Source organism: Anser brachyrhynchus, assembly GCF_964034855.1.
Source record: "Anser brachyrhynchus genome assembly, chromosome: 19".
Classification (NCBI taxonomy): domain Eukaryota; kingdom Metazoa; phylum Chordata; class Aves; order Anseriformes; family Anatidae; genus Anser; species Anser brachyrhynchus.
Window position 1 is genome coordinate 262243 of NC_137712.1, and position 19133 is coordinate 281375.

The 19133-nt window shown below is 38.6% G+C and overlaps 1 protein-coding gene across 32 annotated transcripts in view; it reads left to right on the forward strand.

Annotated features, from left to right (window-relative positions):
* Positions 1-19133, forward strand: part of GARNL3 (GTPase activating Rap/RanGAP domain like 3) — a 55979-nt gene that overhangs the window by 21290 nt on the left and 15556 nt on the right. For 14 of the 32 annotated variants that reach the window (XM_080561689.1, XM_080561695.1, XM_080561699.1 and 11 more), the window contains exons 6-19: positions 802-866; positions 1992-2055; positions 2308-2334; positions 2706-2781; positions 3406-3504; positions 4052-4155; positions 5556-5664; positions 7214-7259; positions 10241-10347; positions 13766-13887; positions 14436-14540; positions 16382-16456; positions 17363-17474; positions 18185-18283. In XM_080561689.1, coding sequence (XP_080417815.1) covers positions 802-866; positions 1992-2055; positions 2308-2334; positions 2706-2781; positions 3406-3504; positions 4052-4155; positions 5556-5664; positions 7214-7259; positions 10241-10347; positions 13766-13887; positions 14436-14540; positions 16382-16456; positions 17363-17474; positions 18185-18283 — 1210 coding nt within the window. Of the gene's footprint in view, positions 1-801; positions 867-1991; positions 2056-2307; positions 2335-2705; positions 2782-3405; positions 3505-4051; positions 4156-5555; positions 5685-7213; positions 7260-10217; positions 10348-13765; positions 13888-14435; positions 14541-16381; positions 16457-17362; positions 17475-18184; positions 18284-19133 lie in introns of all 32 variants that reach the window. The other 18 variants (XM_080561698.1, XM_080561700.1, XM_080561716.1 and 15 more) reach the window with 7 other exon arrangements.

Below are 19133 nucleotides of genomic sequence, written 5' to 3' on the forward strand. Positions count from 1 at the left end.
TAATTGCTGCTTTTTTTTTGTTTGTTTGCTTGCTTGTTTGCTTTGTGTGCATTCACCACAGACTTTTTTGCTTCTACAGAATTTCAGTATTTAATATATGGAGATTTCATTTTTATATGAGAACATATAATTCTATCCTAGTAGATAAAACTAAGCTAGCTTAGTAGATAACAGTAAACTAAACTTTATGACAGAAATGTATGATGCAAGATATTTCTAATTGTTCTTACATGCAGCTCGGCATTGTTTTTAAAAATGTTGCCTAAATTGTTCTTGATTTATATCCTGTGATGAGTTTAAGCTGTGATATACTACTGATTTACTGATATTTTTATACAATGTTAAGAAAATAGCCAAATGTGATACTGGTTTTACTAGTATCTTCTTAGGATTTTCTTTTCACTTAGCTCTCCATAATGACCTTTATCTAAGCAATTAATTTAATATTGTTTAGTACGCATGCATAGTTCATAGTTTTTTAGAAGAGAAATAGTTAGTTATGTCTACTAGTTTCAACATTCTTCCTAACGCCCAGTATTGTACTGTGAGTTTCCTCCTAAGTTCCTACATGGCAGAGTAGTAAAAGCTAATTAAAAAATATTTTTGCACCATCTTGCCTTTTCATGTTCGTTTTTTCTTTTTTTTTAATTCAGTAGTAAATATGACTAAGTAAAACTAGCATGGTCTTGATCTTTGTTTTTTACTTAATTGTTTTTATCAGCATTCCTATTTTAACGTATAGAGAATGTCAATATGTCCTGTAACGTCTTCTATTTTTTTGTAATTTTTCCCCCTTTATAGGGTACTCAGAAAATATGTCTCCCTTACAGTCCCACAAAAACATTATCAGTGAAATCTATATTGAGGTATGTATTTACAAATAAATTATGGGTTAAGAGACTTGTGTGTATCTTTTCTTCCTGTAATTCAGAGCTTGTGTTGAATGATCTTCATGATTTTAAAAACAGGTTTACAAATCTTAATCACTGAGGACAGGAAAAAGTGCTTTTAATGCCTGTCCTGGAGTAGAAAAAGTGACAATTTAGAATGGACAAAGATTCTCAGACCATTTCTTTGGCAGAGGGACTATTTTCAAATTAATTGTAAAACGTGTATAAATTTAATCCTGACATCCATGCAGGGTTTTAATGGTTTCTTTACTTAAAATGCAGAAGTTTGGGAAGTCTTGGAGATTAGCATTGTGGAAAAGAAATGATGATTCTGGCAATGTACACTTACAGCCCAGAAAGCCAGCCATATCCTGCGCTGCACCAAAATAAGCGTGGCCAGCAGGTCGAGGGAGGTGATTCTCCCCCATCTACTTTACTCTTGTGAGACCCCACCTGGAGCAGTGCATTCAGCTCTGGGGCCCCCAGCACAAGAAGGACATGGAAGTATTTAGAACGAGTCCAGAGGAGGGCCACAAAGATGATTTAGGGGCTGGAGCACCTCTCCTACAAAGAGAGGCCGAGAGAGTTGGGGTTGTTCAGCCTGGAGAAGAGAAGGCTCCAGGGAGACCTTATAGCAATCTTCCAGTACCAAAGGGGGCCTGCAGGAAAGCTGGAGAGGGGCTCTTTGTCAGTGAGTATAGTGATAGGACAAGGGGTAATGGCTTTAAATTAAAAGAGGGTAGATTTAGATTAGATATTAGGAAGAAATTCTTTACTCAGAGAGTGGTGAGGCACTGGAACAGGCTGCCCAGAAAAGTTGTGGATACCCCATCCCTGGAAGTGTTAAAGGCCAGGTTGGATGGGGATTTGAGCAACCTGGTCTAGTGGAAGGTGTCCCTGCCTAAGGCGTGGGGGTTGGAATTAGATGATATTTAAGGTCCCTTCCAACCAAAACCATTCTTTGTTTCCACAATACATTCTATGTAAGACAGGGCCTGTGAACAATTCCTTTTGTAAGCAGTTCTAACTGCAACTATTAGTGCTTTAATGTTGAAATGTATGCTTGCCTTTCTATTACACAGTATTTCATTTACATTTCAGTGCTATGAGTCTTGAGAAATTTGAGAAGAGCCCAAGGGAAATTTTTCATCCCGAGATACAAAAGGTAAGTGGTCATTTCTTCTTTTGCTTAGTTGTTTTTCTTTATTATTTTCTGGAAAATAAATCATTAAGCATAAATATTGCTAGTTTGTTTGTTTCAGCAGAATAACAATGAGGATTAGGGGTTTTAAAAAGTAAACTTTGTTTATCAGTTGAACTGGCCACTTCAAAGCAAAACTTAAATACACAGGGATGTAATCATTTTATTTGTGTTGCCTTTAATGCCAGAGTGCTAAACAAACTGTTTTATTTGCAGGATTTATTGGTTCTTGAAGAGCAAGAGGTAAATGTAAGCTTACCACTCCTAGCTCATAGACTTATTCAAAGAATATAGCTGTATTTGTTATATTTGTACTGACATCTTTGTGACAACTTCCCAGTCGATTGCTTATTGCAATAAAAAATGGAGTATTAGTTTTCAATATATGAAATCAAAAATCATTTTAAACACCAGTGTAAAAAATATATCATACAATTCATAATCAAAGGTAAAATATTAGGTGCTTGTTATTTGTGCATGTAATGGAGTTGGTATGAGATATATATTCACATGTGCAGGATGTATACAAAGTTACACATTTAAAATTCCTTAGAGAAAGCATTAGTTTAGGTCTTTTGCCTGTTTAGCTTATAATCTTTAGTTTTATTTCTTAGGGATCTGTGAATTTTAAATTTGGAGTCCTTTATGCTAAGGATGGGCAGCTTACAGATGATGAAATGTTCAGCAATGGTGAGTTTTTTACCTTTTCCTTAATTTTTTATTAAAAATATAGGATACTGCCCATATACCGAGCATGTGGAAGCCAGACAGTGGATAATGATTATGTTAACAGTAGTTTTGTAAGGTTTTCGTGTTCATATTGGGTGGAAAAACTGTAGCAAAGAATATTCTATTTCTATGAAAGTTTGCTATAGGAAACCTAATGTTACAGCTTGGAAAATGATGAAATTTTCTTTCTAGAAATAGACTATACAAAGTAAGATTTAAAAAAAAAAAGAAGCAGTTGAAGGAGGTGACTCTTGTTACCTGCAAGAAGTCACTGTTTCTAGTTCTTTCATTCTTAAGGTTTTGTGATCTCATTCTTCTATGCACTTGAACAGTGTTGTGGAGTTAGCAAAAGAGATCGTTGTTTAATGTCGCATGGTGATCCTTTTTCTGCCATTCTGCAAGGCTGGGATGCTCTTTCTGTAAGGGTAGAAACCCTGGATGACATGAGAAGAAACTAATGCAGCTTAAACTCTGGTCTTTGTGTCCTAAAGGCAGGATCTGTTCCTGTATTTTAATCAATCTTTGGTAGGTGTTCTATTACTACATGTGCTTTGTTTTTGTAACATTTCTCCCTTCCATGTATAGAAACTGGAAGTGAGAGCTTTCAAAGATTTTTGCATCTCTTGGGCGACACAATTACTTTGAAAGGCTGGACAGGCTACAGAGGAGGACTGGACACAAAAAGTAAGAACTCAGCTGAGGCAAAGAAGCAGGGGCTACAATATGAATGATATTGCTTACTGCATGTGCATAATATTTGTTGAAGAAATAATACGATTCCAAAAACTTTTTCACATGCATGCTAAATGCTGTGCTTTATGAGGAAACAGTTAAGCAGGTTAGCTTAAATCACTGGTATGTAATGCAGTGGAAGAGAAGATATATAACTTGTATTTTAAGGTGAACGTTTCATTTTATATTGTAAGGGAGTGGAGAATAACCTGAGACATTAGTTGTTTCATAACAGTAAAGCATCATGGTTTGAATGCCCATATGTGGTTTCAGGAGGTTAGGTGAAGGACGTCATAGGTTTTAGCTGTGGGAATATGCAGACTAGGCTGCAAACTCAGATTTAGACATCTACGCAAAAACATGCAGTGTGGACATGTTCTAAAATTGGTCAGAAAAAGGGATGACTAAAGAAGGTTTCGTAGAAAGACCTGAAATATCTTTTAATCTTTAAAAATCTTAAAGGATACATTCCTACTAGGAATCTTGTCTTCCTTTGCAGATGATACAACAGGAACCTGTTCCATCTATACAGTTTACCAAGGGCATGAAATTATGTTCCATGTTTCAACCATGCTGCCATATTCTAGAGAGAACAAGCAGCAGGTACACGGTTCTCCCTTTCCCTTTCCCTTTCCCTTTCCCTTTCCCTTTCCCTTTCCCTTTCCCTTTCCCTTTCCCTTTCCCTTTCCCTTTCCCTTTCCCTTTCCCTTTCCCTTTCCCTTTCCCTTTCCCTTTCCCTTTCCCTTTCCCTTTCCCTTTCCCTTTCCCTTTCCCTTTCCCTTTCCCTTTCCCTTTCCCTTTCCCTTTCCCTTTCCCTTTCCCTTTCCCTTTCCCTTTCCCTTTCCCTTTCCCTTTCCCTTTCCCTTTCCCTTTCCCTTTCCCTTTCCCTTTCCCTTTCCCTTTCCCTTTCCCTTTTTTTTTTTTTAACGAAGTTAATCATAAACTCCAAAACATCTTAAAATAAAATAGGGGATCTTCTTGCGTGTTAATATTTTAGAAATACAAGTCCTAAGACTTTTTTGAAGAATTTCAAATTTAATTAATTTAAAAATTACTAAATAGTCTGGTACTGAGGTGACTTGCAGAACTTCACTGCTGCAGTTGTCACTGCCTTCAAAGAATTTATGAAGGCTGGAAATTAGACTTAATTCTGAATTATCAGAATATGCACATGCATAATGTACAACTCATACTCAGGTAGTACTTAATGTAGCTTGAAAGAATCTCTGCTTGTGAACGTGTTAATGACCAGTTCTGTGCATTTGCTGTAAAGCACTGCTGTTCCCCTCTCATAGGCAGACTAGGTGGATTCTTAGGGTGCTTGTTCAAATACGCTCTCATCCATCGCTTGAACCTTTATGAAGGAAAAAAAAAAACACAACACTTTATAAGCATGTCCATAATGATTTATCTAAAATTACTCACAAATTGTTTTATTAATCTTTTAGAAAACTATTATAATCATATAATTAGATTATATAATGTCTTTTTTTTATTTCCATGTCAGTTTTCTCATGTTTTTGCCTTGGATGACAAGATCATAGCAGAAATCAAAGGACCTTTATTGTTTTTAAAGAATAATAGGATTGGTGTTTTTCTCCTTTTATTTCAAGTGATGGATTTTCTTTTTTGGAATATTATGTGTTCCATACTCTATTAGTGATTATTAATATTTGGAAATTCTGAGAGCTTTTCTAACTTAAAAAAAAAAAGGAAAGGAAAGAAAAAAATAGCTGCACTTTTAGCAGCTGCCTTGTATGTGCAACATGACATTGCTAAGTGTACTTAATTGTAGTTAGTAATTTATATTGTCTTCAATCATATTTATGATACTTTTTCTTAAGACTGGCATTTCCTGAGCTGCTTACAGATTAGGAGTTGTTGTTTCAGGGTTCTGTCACAGAACTGTTGAAGCATTGATATCCTTTAAATCCTTGTGTCTGTCTTTTCCTTCCTATTTTTCTTTTGGCTTTTTTTTCTCTCCTTCTTTATTTTTCTTTCAGGTAGAAAGGAAGCGGCATATTGGAAATGACATTGTCACTATCGTATTTCAGGAAGGAGAAGAATCTTCTACAGCATTCAAACCGTCCATGATTCGCTCTCATTTTACACGTATCTTTTTTCTTATATATGTATTTTTTTTTTTTGACTAATATTATTATTTCTAATTCTACCCTAATCCCTCTTACATGCTGTTTAGAGAAGGGAAAACTATTTTATGGTTGGCTTTCTGGGCTACAAGCGCACATTTTGAGCTTGTCATCAACCGACACCCCCAAGTCCTTCTTATCAAGGCTGCCCTCAATCCATTCTCCACCCAGCCCATATTTGTTTTGGGATTGCCCCAGCCCAGATGCAGGACCTTGCACTTGGCCTTGTTCAACTTTACAATGTTCACACGGGCCCACTTCTCAAGACTGTCCAGGTCCCTCTGGATAGCATCCCTTCCCTCCAGCATGTCGACTGCACCACACAGCGTGGTGTCATCAGCAAACTTGCTGATGGTGCACTCGATTCCACTGCCCATTTTGCTGACAATGATGTTAAACATCTTGAAGATGGTGTGGAATAAATGAGCTGATGAATGGAAAACACTGATCAGAATACTCCAGTGCTGAGGTGTTACTCAGCACCAGAAAAATGGTCCTGGAAAACATTTTGAAAGGTCTGGCGTGTAAAGGGATTTCTCTTTCCCTGAGGTACATGATTCTCCTATTGAGTGGCCTTATTGAGAAATGTACCTAACATCTGCCATTTCAGGATGTGTCCTATATCCATACGGACTTGTTTAGGTCATTGTAAGTAATACGCAGGTGGTCCGCAGAGTCATATCACCTTCCTGATGTTTTCAGTTAAGAGCAGCCAGGGATAAAGGTGTCCATAAAAAATACAGGGGCTGGTCTGTGTGAAATGTGTAAATCTCAAAACTTATTTAATATGCTCTGTCACTTCCTACTCACCCTCTTGCATACTATAGCATCCCCTTTTTGTTACTTCTGCAATGGGAAAAGTTAAATATGCAGATATTTCAGTGTGCTGTCCTATATAGCAATGACACAGGTAGATTAGGATTGAGTTAATCAAATAAAGGCAGCCAGTGTTAGTTCAGATGTCCCAACGTACCTGAAATGTCTGTGCAAGTCTGGCTTATATGACTTAGGGCTTACAGAAGATCTTTACTCTTTTGGAGTGCCAGCTAGAGTCTAGAGAGTATGCTCTCAAGCATCTTAAATATATTTTTGTGTATTCCCAGTTTACATCTTTCTCTTTATTTTCTTACAACTCTGATAGCAAAATTATTTCGTGGGATTATTTTTCCTCAGTTGGAGTTTTGGCATAAGAGAAGCTAGGAATCATTTTTTTTTTTTTCTGGTCACCTAAAAGAATTTTTAATCTCAAGTTTATAAAATATGAACATGAAAGACAGAACTATATAGCACACTTTATGCTTCATATAACAGCAACAAGTATGTATTTGTGGTAGTAGCTCAATTTTTTAAATTGACCCCTTTTATAATAGTAAAATGTACAGTCTGGAATATTTTGTCTTTACATTTATTATTATGCTTGACTACTATTAAATCTGTTGCAGGAACAGATTAAAATTAAAATACATGTGAGCTTTATTAGTACTGGATTAATTTCCTTAACTGAATGACAGATATTTTTGCCTTAGTGAGATATAATAAGCAGAATGATAGTTACAGGTAGGTTGTGATTGTAACGAATCATTTCATACTTAATTTCTGATCGTTTAGAGGTAATGGGAAAACATTTTGTGTTGTCCACCTGTCTATATGCCTGGAAGCCGAATGAAGTTTTAAAGTTGAAAGACAGTATGGATCTAGATGCAGAGAACTGTAAATTGGTTCTAAGCTATGTGTTTCTAACAATCAGAATAATGAAATTCTGGAACAGTCATAAGCTAAGGGGGCAAAACAAAACTACTTTTTAGATGAAATGTGAAAAATGATGGAAGATATGTCTGCAAGATTCTGATCTGATGAGATCAATGACATAGTGAACTACCTGTATGATGGAAGTTAAATAGACATGATGTTGTGATAGCTGTGTAGCGGATCTTTACTGGTCCGGTTTCGGTTGTAGCTAAGCAAACCAGCTCATTTTTAGGGATCTTCAGAATACTTAAGAGATGTACATTTGGTCGTCACATACTTAAAACCTAGGGAAATTTTGTGGGCAAACAGTATATCTTTCAGTTAGCTGTGGGACCCTCACACATAGAGTCCTGTGCTGTCCAAGTCTGAGTCTGTTAGCTGTCAGCAGAATCTCAAGAGCAAGCGTTCTGGCATTCTAGCATTTTGTAGGCTTTAATGATGTGGTGGTTTTACTCAGGTGGGCAGCTGAGCTCCACCACAGCTGCTCTCTCACTGCTCCTCCTCAAAGGGAAAGAAAATATGATGCAAAGGGCTCAAGGGTTGAGATAAGGACAGGGAGATCACTCAACAATTATCGTGATGGGCAAAACAGACTCGGTATAGGGAGATAGAGGAGTTTATTGCCTATTACTAGCAAGATGGAGAAATGGGAAACAAAGGAAACAAACTAAAAACACCTTCCCCCCATCCACCCTCTTCCACCACCTCCCCTCAAATGGCACAGGGGAACGGCGGTCAGTCTATATATAGCACTTTGCCTCTGCCACTCCTTCACGGTCACTCTCTTCGCCTGCTCCAACCTGGGATCCCTCCCGTGGGATGCAGTCCTTCCCGAACTGATCCTGTATGGGCTTCCCGCAGGAAGCAGCTCTTCAAGAACTGCTCCAAATATGGGTCCGTACCACAGGGTCCATCCATCAGGAAAAAACTGCTCAGACATGGGTCCCCCACAGGCAGCAGTTCCTGCCAGGTCACCTGCTCCTGTGTTGTCCCCTCTCCATGGGCTGCAGCCCATGTAACATGTAAACATGTTACAAATGAACAAAGTGGCTTTTACCACATAAACCATTCCAGCTATTGTCCTGAGGTTAATGGTGAGATGCCAGAGATATCTGTCAGTCTTGAAAAAGCAGAATTGCAGAGGGATATCATTGTCTGAGCTCATGGGAGGGTTTCAGTTTGGGCTTGAACAGAATAAGCAGTAAAGACAAATAAAAGAGCTGCCCTTTGACTTAAATTGTTGTGTACTGCATTTCTCAGCATAGGTTACAGATTTGGCACTGTTATTTCTCCTTTACAAAGTAGTAGCAATGTCTGTACTAATCCCTCTTCTATTGAAACTGTGCTACATCATTTACTATTTAGACTATGTCAATAAAAAAAAGAGAGGATTGCATTCACTTTCAGATATGTCTGAGGACAGGACACTGTAAGCTCAGATGCTGAAGTCTCTTATGGCTAAAGAATTTATATTAGGAAATCAAAATATTTGGTTTATCTAGCACTAGACAGGAGATTTTGGGGCATGAAACTAAAATTATGCCTCAAACTGGAATGCATGTGTGCATCTATAACAGTAATTCAGAGCTACAAACTTTGCAAGATGGAAGGGGGAACTCAGTGTGTTAGACTGTGAATGCAGACTCCTAATGATGGTGTGACCGTGCATGACTTCAATAGTTAATTAGCATAATTTTAAACTGTTTGCTTGTAAATCATTATACCCCACATTTGCAAGACCAAGAGGAGGATTGACCATGCTGGGTCTGTTACTTTGTGTGAAGTATCAGGTAGCTTGTAGGGGAAAGAAAGAAGCTGTGTACAGGGTAGACTTAGAAATGGCTTCCGGGAATCAACAGGGTCATTAGGTGGATTGGTTTTGCTTCCTCCTTTCCTGAAAATTCCATAACTATAAGGATTCAGGCAGGTTGAGAAAGAGACCAACAATATGCCTTATACTGATCACCTGGCAGTAGTCCTTTTTTGAACAACCAATCTCATTCTGACAGCTAAGAAATAAAGTGTTGAAGGAAGGCATTCTTTTAGCCTCTTCTTCCATGCACGGTATAGACCACAGATACCAACCATGGTCCATGGTTTCAGAAGCTGCTGCTCAGATCTGATCACGTTATTCTAACGTAATAATTTCCAGCTTGCTTTGGAAAGTTTTTTAATTCTTAATAGGCTGAGCTATCTTTATAGTCATCTATGAATCCATTTTTTTGTTCGTTTGCTGGTTTTTTTTCTGCAACACAAGTTACCTGAACCTTTTTTATTTTAAAGATACTGCATTAATTAAACCATACTGCCTAGCTCCAGAAGTTGATAATTATCAGTGGAAGTTTGGTGTTTCTGATGTTACTCAGAAAGAATCGCATCTTTCATAAGTGTGGTTAATGCACAGGTAAGGTAGAAATCTATAAGGAGAATATGTTTTGTAGGTGAAGAACTGTTCTTTTACAGCTTTTTGGAAAAGGACTAGATTTTGCCAATACCATTAACAGCATTATTCTATGAGTAGAATTGCAAAGTTTTGCTGTAATTGTTATTGTCCCAATGTTTATGTAAAAGATTCAGAATTTTGGGTCAAGCAATTCATTCCAAATGAATGCCCGTTTATGAGTGAGTTTGCTTGCTTGTTTGTTTGTTTGCTTTTTTTTTGTTAGACCTGTGGAAATTCTTACCTTAGACATACTCAGATAATTGTTTCCAGTTCTTTCTCCTGTCTGTAAAAATGGTGGGTTTTGAACATGGCTTTGAACACAGATAAATACTTGTTCTTTCACTAGGCTGAAAATATTTTCAGAAGAAAGTGTTCCTCTCTTTGGGCCTCCACTTCCATCCCCCCCTGTGTTTACAAATCACCAGGAATTCAGGGATTTTTTGTTAGTGAAATGTAAGTCAGTTTTTTCTTTTGCTAGAAACACTTTTTAAATAATTACTTTACTAAATTGAAATTCATGATGCTTAAAACGTAAATACATTTTATTGTGTGTGCTGCTCTTCTGTACAATTTTTTTTTCCAAATCTGTAAAGTAGATGGGATGCCAGGTCCAGTCAGATGAACACAAAAATTATTTTCTATGCAGTTATGCTTCTCAGACTACTAGATCTAAACTGACCTTTACATATGTAGAATGTGCAGCCACATATATTTTCATGTTTTCTTATAGGAACCTGAGATCTCACATAATTTATAGTGCTGCTCGATACTTAGTAATAAAAGGTGTTAGGTTAGCATCTCTGAAAATATAAGTATTTCTGAATGCATGCTGAATAGTTGCCTTTCTGCACCTTTAAGACCTTTTTAATTCTGTAGTGATTCAGTTCCAGGTTTCCTTGACCCTTACTTACGCTTCTAAATGAGCCATAAAGAGATATTTGGGAGCTGATCATAGAATCATAAAATAACCCATGTTAGAAGGGATCTCAAAAGATCATCTGGTCCAAAAGGAAGCTGAGATTATCTAGCAACCTCTCCAATTGCATCTTGAAAACCTCCAATGATGGGAATTTTACCACATCCCCAGAGAATTGTTCCAGTGATTGATCTCACTATAAAACAAACAAACAAACAAACAACAAAAAAAAAAAACCACACAAAAAAACACTTTCTTATATCAAGACAAAACCTCTTCTGGTACAACTTGTACCCATTGCCCCTTCTCTTCTCCATGTGGATCCTTGTGAAGGCAGAGCTTCCATTCTCTTTGTAGCCACCCTTTAACTATTGGAATACTGTGATGAGGTGACCCCAGAGCCTTCTCCAGGGTGAAAAGACCTCATTCCTTCAGTCTTTCCTCATATGGCAGATTCTCCAGCTTTTTGATCCTCTTCGTCTCACTCCTTTGGACCCTCTTCAGTCTGACCCCATCTCTTTCAAATTGTCGGAACCGGAATTGGACAGTACTTCTCCTGTTTTCAGCTGTGATAGAGCTAAGTTTCTCCATAGTAACTGGTGTGGTGCTGTGTTTTGGATTTAGGATGAAAATAATGTTGATAACATGCACGTTATAGTTGTTGCTCAGCAGTGCTTATACTGGACAAAGACTTTTAGACTTCTCATGCTGCAGGGAGGTTGGGAAAGCACTAGAAGCAGTGAGGGGACACAAACAGGGCAGCTGACCTAAACTAACCAAAGGAGTATTCCATACCACATGATGTCATGCTGAACAATAAAACTAGGGGGGCGTTGGCTATGGGGGGTGCTACTGTTGCTCGGGGACTGGCTGGGCATTGATTGGCTGGTGGTGAGTAGTTGAGTTGTGCATCACTTCTTCTATTTTCTTTGCCCTTTTTCTTCTGTATTAAACTGTCTTTATCTCTACCACACGAGTTTTACTTTTTTTTTCCCCAATTCTCTCCCTGATCCCAGTGGGGAGGGGGTGTGAGCAAATGGCTGTGTGGTGCTTAGCTGCCTGCCAGGTTAAACTGCAACAGTGCTCCAGGTGTGGCCTGACAACCACTGAGTAGGGTGAGATGATCACATCTCTCTCTCTCTCTCCTAGTAATGCCTCTGTGGATGGAGCCCATGATTTGATTTGTCTTCGTTGCAGCACTAGTGCACTGCTGAATAATATTCATCTTGTCTACCAGGACCTAAAAATCCCTTTCAGCAATGCTGCACCCCCGGCACAGATCCTAGCCTGTGCTGGGCTCTTTTGTAATGCCATCCCAGGTGCACTTGGCTTTGTTAAACTTCATAGAGTTCTTGCTTGCTCACTCTTCTGGCCTCTCTAGGTCTGTCTGTAAGATGACTCTGCCGTCTGATGTGTCCACCTCACCACTCAGTGTAGTATCATCAGAAAAACTTAGTGATGGTGCTTTCAACCACACGATCCAGATCATTTATGAAGATGTTGAACAGCATGTTTCCTAGTGTCAGTCCCTGGGGGACCCCACTTGTGGCAGGATGCCAGCTTGAGTAAAAAACATTGATCACCACTTTGTGCCATCTTAACACACGGGTGGATTCCATCCAGGCCCATAGATTTGTATGAGTGCATGCCCTGCATAATGTCTGCAGACCAGCCCTTCCACCACTGTTGGTGTGTCAACACAGGTGTTGTTGGAGCTACTTGATACTGTGATCTGGATTGTGAGCTACACTGGTAAAGAAAGAGGAAAAGAAGGTATTGAGAGCCTCTGCCTGTTCAGCACTATTAGTAACTGGTATCCTTGCCCTGTTCAGCAATGTCTTCTCTGTGCTGCTGCTTGTTGCTCATATATCTGAAGAGTACTTCCTTGTTCTTGACATTTTGGGCCAATTTCATATCTACCTGAGCCTTAGCCTTCCTGTCTGCATCTCTGCATAGGTCTTGGCAAGGTTCTTGTAGTCCTCAGTGTACTCATTGAAGCCTTTTTTCCATAGCTGATATGATTCTTTTTTGCTTCTATGCATACCCAAAAGCTCATTGTTATGCCAGGGTGATCTCTTGTTCTGCCTTCATCCTTTCTCTTTGTAGGGGATGGACTGTTCTTGTGCTTCCAGGAGGTTGTTCTCAAATAAATCCCAGCGCTCACAAGCTCCTTTGCCCTCCTTGCATGTTTCCCATGAAATCCCTCAAAGCTGGGCTCTGAGCATATTGAATTTGGCTCTTCTAAAATCCAGAATCTTTGTCTTATTGCTGGTCTTCGGTGTGCTCAGCAGGCTCTTAAACTTCAGTGTTAGGATTTCTGTATCCAAGTCTATCATTGGTAGTTGTGTTGTCAAGTTCACAGTTTGCGGGCAGTAAACCTAGTGCACCTTTGGCATGTCCAGCACGGGTAGCAGGAAGCAGTCCTTAATGCATTCCAGGGACCTGATGGAGGATCTGTGCACTGCTGTGTTGTGTTCCCAACAAGTGTCCAGGTAATTGAAGTTACCCTTGAAGGTCAGGTTTTGTTGGCCTGAGACATTTTTGAGCAGCTGAAGTAAGGCTTCATTGGCCTCGTTGTCCTGACTGGGAGGTCAATAACAGACATCTAACGTAATCATAAGGATTACAATTACCCACTTACCTGACAGGAACTTTACTAGTAACTTATTTTGCACACATTGCTAAGAAATATTTAAGTTGGTTTAGCACTTAAATTGATTAGTAGTTTGTCTTTAATTTTTATATCAGGAGGTTATTGGGGTGCCTTGTAGAATACTGCTATTAGTCTTTATTTCCTTTTAAGCTTGAGGGATTGTCACTTACTAAAAAACATGCAAAAAGTGGTGAAACTAAATTACTACGGGAAAACTGGTTATATTTATATAGAGGCAAAATAGAGTCAGTGGAAAATAGCAAAGCACATTAAAGTAACGTATCTTCTTTTCCATATTTTAGTAATAAATGGTGAAAAAGCCACCTTGGAAACCCCAACATTTTCTCAGAAACGTCAGCGCACTCTAGACATGCTGATCCGCTCTTTATACCAGGACCTGATGCCTGATCTACACAAGGTAAATGTAAGTCAGAAAGTCAAAAGCGATCTCTGTGCCTCTCATGTTCTCTCCTGCTTTCACTAGTACGTTGAATGTTCTGTTGCTTTAAAAGGCTTTAATCCTGATGAGCACTGGATTGTGTACACTAGGCTAAATACTAATAGTGACATAGTTTGTTTTACAGTTATATGAAAATTGACAGACTGTCCTTTCAGGATAGGAGGTGGTGCTTAGGAACATGGTTTAATGGGTAATATTGGTGGTAGGAGGATGGTTGGACCAGATGATCTTGGAGGCCTTTTCTAACCTTTATGATTCTATGTCTGCAGCCTTTGTTGTAATTGTGTAGTATGAAAGTGGTAAAGGATGACAAGTAGGAAAGTAAAGAAGTCAATGATTGGAAAAATAGTGATTACTGTTCTCTGAAAAGCAATACAGTTAGATTCATCATGACAGGAAACTATATTAAAAAAAGACAATGTAAATGGTATTGTATTAAATTGACTAAAATTAAAAAAAATATGAAAACTTTTGATTTAATTTTAAAACAAAAACAATTTTTTCTGTTTTAGAACATGCTCAATAGAAGGTCTTTCAGTGATGTGTTGCCAGAGTCCCCGAAATCAACACGGAAAAAAGAAGAAGCTCGGCAAGCAGAATTTGTCCGACTTGGTCAGGTGGGATCAATTTAGCAAGTATGCATCTATGTTTACAAAGACTGTGTCATCACTTTATAGGCATACTGGATTTTGGTGTGCTGTAAATACTAGCAATGAAGATATATAAGATACCTTAAACAGCTTTATTCTCTATCTGAGGGGAACTATGTTTATATGGTATTTCGCTAGAGTGTTTAGCCCTTTTAGAATCAGAACACTTTCAGTTATACGTAGCTGAAGAATTCATGATACTGTGACCATGTGTCTTTTGGCACCACCCCTGTAGCAGTGTGTATCTATATAGTTTGATTTAGTGGTTTGCTAAATGCTTTTGCAAGTGAAAGGCCAGCTTATGTAACTGATAAAAGGTTCCTCTGATCAGCTGACCTACAGAATGAATTGTGTAGATGTGTCAGAGGCTCTATGTCCAAGTGGAAGCCAGTGACGAGTGGTGTACCTCAGGGATCTGTCTTGGGACGGGTACTGTTTAATATTCATATCAGTGACATAGACAGTGGGATTGAGTGCACCCTTAGCAAATTTGCAGATGACACCAAGCTGACATGAAGCTCATTTATATTTATATATATAAAATGCCTATCACCATATTGATAAACACTCTTTGGGACCACTCTGATGGCAGGGGTAAGAACAAGAGTTGGCCTTTTAGTACCTCAGCACTTCTGTTTCCAACCAGTTTAAAAAAAAAAAGGCTACAAGACTTTGCTGTAGAAGGAAAGGATGCCAGCCAGAGGGACCTGGACAGGCTGGAGAAGTGGGCCCACGTGAACCTAATGAGGTTCAACAAGTCCATGTGCAAGGTGCTGCACCTGGGTTGGGGCAATCCCAGACATGAGGACAGACTAGGAGAAGCACTCATTGAGAGCAGTCCTGCAGAGAAGGACTTGGGGGTTCTGGTGGATGAAAAGCTTGACATGAGCCAGGAGTGCATGCTTGCAGGCCAGAAGGCCAACTGAATCCTGGGCTGCATCAACAGAGGAGTTGCCAGCAGGTTAAGGGAGGGGATTGTCCCTCTCTATTCTGTCCTTGTGAGGCCCCACTTGGAGTACTGCATCCAGGTCTGGGGTCCCCAGAACAAGAAGGAAACTTATCTTTTAAGAGCGGGTCCAGAGGGGGGGCTACAAAAGTGCTCAAGGGGCTGGAATACTTCTCCGATGAAGAAAGGCTGAGAGAGCTGGGGCTTTTCAACCTACAGAAGAGAAGGCTCCGGGGTGACCTCATGGCAACCTTGCAGCGCTTAAAGGGGATGTAAAAAAAAGATGGGGAACAACTATGCTCAATCAGATGAAGACAGGATGAGGGGGAATGGCTTTAAACTAAAAGAGGGGAGATTTAGATTAGAGGTTAGGAGGAAATTCTTCACTTGGAGGGTGGCGAGGCACTGGAACAGGTTGCTGAGAGAAGTTCTGGATGCCTCATCATTGGAGGTGTTCAAGACCAGATTGGACGAGGCCCTGAGCAACCTGATCTAGTGAGTGGTGTCCCTGCCTATGGCAGAGTGGTTGGAACTGGATGATCTTTGAGGTCCCTTCCAACCCAAGCCATTCTATGATTTCATTCTGTCGTTCTGTTCATTACTATGTTGAACACTTCATATTTTGAGCTTCCTTTTTTTTTATAAGCTATGGCTTATGGCTAGGCTTTGGCTGCAGCTCCATAGTGATTAGTGCATTCTTTCTTCAGGGTATAGATAATTCCCCTTCTTTCTTAATAACTGTAATAGCAATTCCAAGCTGTAAACTACTTTGTCATCCTAAGCTGTCCTTTCTTTTTAGGCTTTAGGTTATATATTAGTGACAAAAGCTTTAGTATTTAGTTAAAATACCTGTTTGTATTAGGCGCTGAAATTGAAAACCACTGTGAGAGGGGATACACCAGCTACCCTAGCAACCGCCAGCTTTTGTAAAAAGGAGGTGAGTGAACCCATTTGTGTAAGGAGAGTTCAAAAAAAAAAAAAACTAAATGCAATTGAGTATGGTATTGTATATCAGTTCTATATATTGTTTATTTACTTTCGTGATTAGATACTATAGCAGCAAAGTTGTAATGTATAGTGTTAAAGTGATTCTTCAGCCCATAGCAAATGAATAAAGGATGAGCCTGAAGGTAGTAGTACTTCTCATGTTAATGCAAGTCTGGATATTTTTATATCTGAGCATATTTCATGAAAAAAAAACATAATGTTTTCCATAAGCAATCATCTTTTGATTATTTTAACATCTTTATCAAGTTTAAAGCAAAATTTAGTTGTGTTTTTATTTCCTGTAACTACTCTTTTTTTTTACAAGGCATAGGAGTGAAAAATGTAAACCACACTTTTCTATGTGCATCTTATATATAGAAGCTTCAGAAGTGCTCGTAGAATTTCAGACTTCAGCTTAATACTTAATATTGGGGAAGAGGGCGGGGAGGGGACAGAATTTAGGAGGTAAGTACAGAGAACACATGACAAAAGAACAATTTGGGGGAAAGGTAGTTTTAGCAGTACCATGTCTAAATATCACAAACTGAACCATGAAATGATATCAAACTGTATATGCATGGTGGTACTGAATATCAGCTGCTTGGGTTTTAATTCCAGTGTTCCAAGAGTGTATCTTATACTTATTAGTCTCCAAATCCAATTGGTAGGGAGAGTATTTCTCTGCAAGAAAATTAACTAGATTTTGATATTTCAAATTCAAAAAATATACTTTTAAGAAATGTATCCTGCCAAAAGTATTTAAGTGTTCTTACATGTCATTGTCTTATCTCATTCGTGTCTATATGGTCAGTATTTCTTAGTATAATTAATATGTATCCCTTATGTTACATCATAGCCTTGGGAGTCCCAATCTTTCTGCAGTAATTTTCCTCATGAGGTTGTCTGTGCAGATTCCTGGGGCCAGTCCTTGTTGGTTTCTACAGATGCTGGCATCTTGTTAATTGATGGTTAGTAAATGATGCTGTGTTCTTGTGTCAATTATTTATGTATCTGACCATTTTCTTCAAAATAAATGTTCATAAGCTCTGTTTAGGTAATTGGTAAGTCCTCACCTGCAAGGATAGTACCAATCCAAGTGAATCTATTACATTTATGTAATCTAGTTGCAGATTTTTTCTCTGCATCAGAATCCTTATTTGGAGCCAGTTTTCATGCAGATTTCTGAATATTTTGTTATTTCAGGTGCTGTTATCTTGACCATCTGAAAAGATTTATGAAGTCAAATCCAAACTCAAGGAGTGTCTGGATTTTTTAGCCCTTGATAATACTAATGAACATGAAGCACAAGGCTTATGTGATGTTGAAAGCCTGTTTCTTCCATAGCAGTGCTTTTACTAGTTTAACCTCTTATCTTCTGTGTGCCACATAAGGCCATTTGGAATAAGGGAATGAAGTTAGTTCTCAGTGAAAATTTTCAAACTTTCCAAAGAAAGGTCCCTCTTAGGCTTCAGTTGCATAATTTCATCCATGGCAATGATAAAACACTCCCATAGGGAAGTACTGGTTATGATGCTGCAGCATACATACGAGCTTTGTGCAGGATGTTTCATTTTCATGAGAAAAAACAAGACTTATTTTATTAGAAAGAAATAGTTCAGAACCATTGACTACCAAATTTTAGCAGAATTGTAAAGAAATATGTGTGTTTTCTTTTTAGATGGTCAGCCATCAGTTCAAGTATTTGATAAAACGCTCCAAATAAAGCAGATGCATGTGTTGGAAGCTCTGGATCTTTTGATTGCCCGAACAGACAAAGGTAGGAGAGGTCCTTGTTATTTGGTTCTCATATGAATGTGTTTGTTTAACTTTTTATTTGGCAGACATAAAAAGGGAATAGAAGGGAATGCCTTAGCTCCTCTTCTTTAAGAGTTGTTTTTGTTTTTTAAGTGGGAAACAAGCTGTAGAATTTTAATTCCCACAGCACTAGATTTACATAATTGCCTTTTGTCACATCACATAGCTATTCTTAAATTGTTGTTGTTAGGTTTTTGAGCTCTGAGTTTATTGGTTCTCCTTTTCAGATCCTTCCACCCCTTTCCCTGTGCTGATTTCCTCTGGGCTGCTCACATGATGCTAACTTACGTTAGCCCTAAGGCTTTAGGGTTTGTAAGTGTCATGAGGCAATCATGTTCTTATCAGTGGCAAGTACATTAGATGCCTCATTTAGAATAAGGGAGAGCATACAACAACTACTGTTGTTTGTTGTTTGTTTGTTTGTTTCTAAAAAGTGTGGAAAAAAATCTCTAGATGCTAAGAATCATGCTTCAGAGCAAACCTGAAACTGGCCATATCATCAAATGGTTTTGGTTGTAAACAACTTTTCAAGACCTTTTAGTCCGACCTCCCTGCTATGATCAGGTACATCTTTCAGTAGATGAGGTTGCCCAAAGCCTCATCCAGCCTGACCTTGAACACTTCCACATCCTCTCTGGGCAACCTGTTCCAGTGCCTCACCACTCTCATAGCGAAGAATTTCTTCCTTATATCTTATCTAAATCTACTGTCTTTCAATTTGAAACTATTATGCCTTGTGCTGTCACTACGTGCCCTTGTAAAAAGTCTCTGTCTTTCTTATAAGCCCCCTTTAAGTATTGAAAGGCCACAAT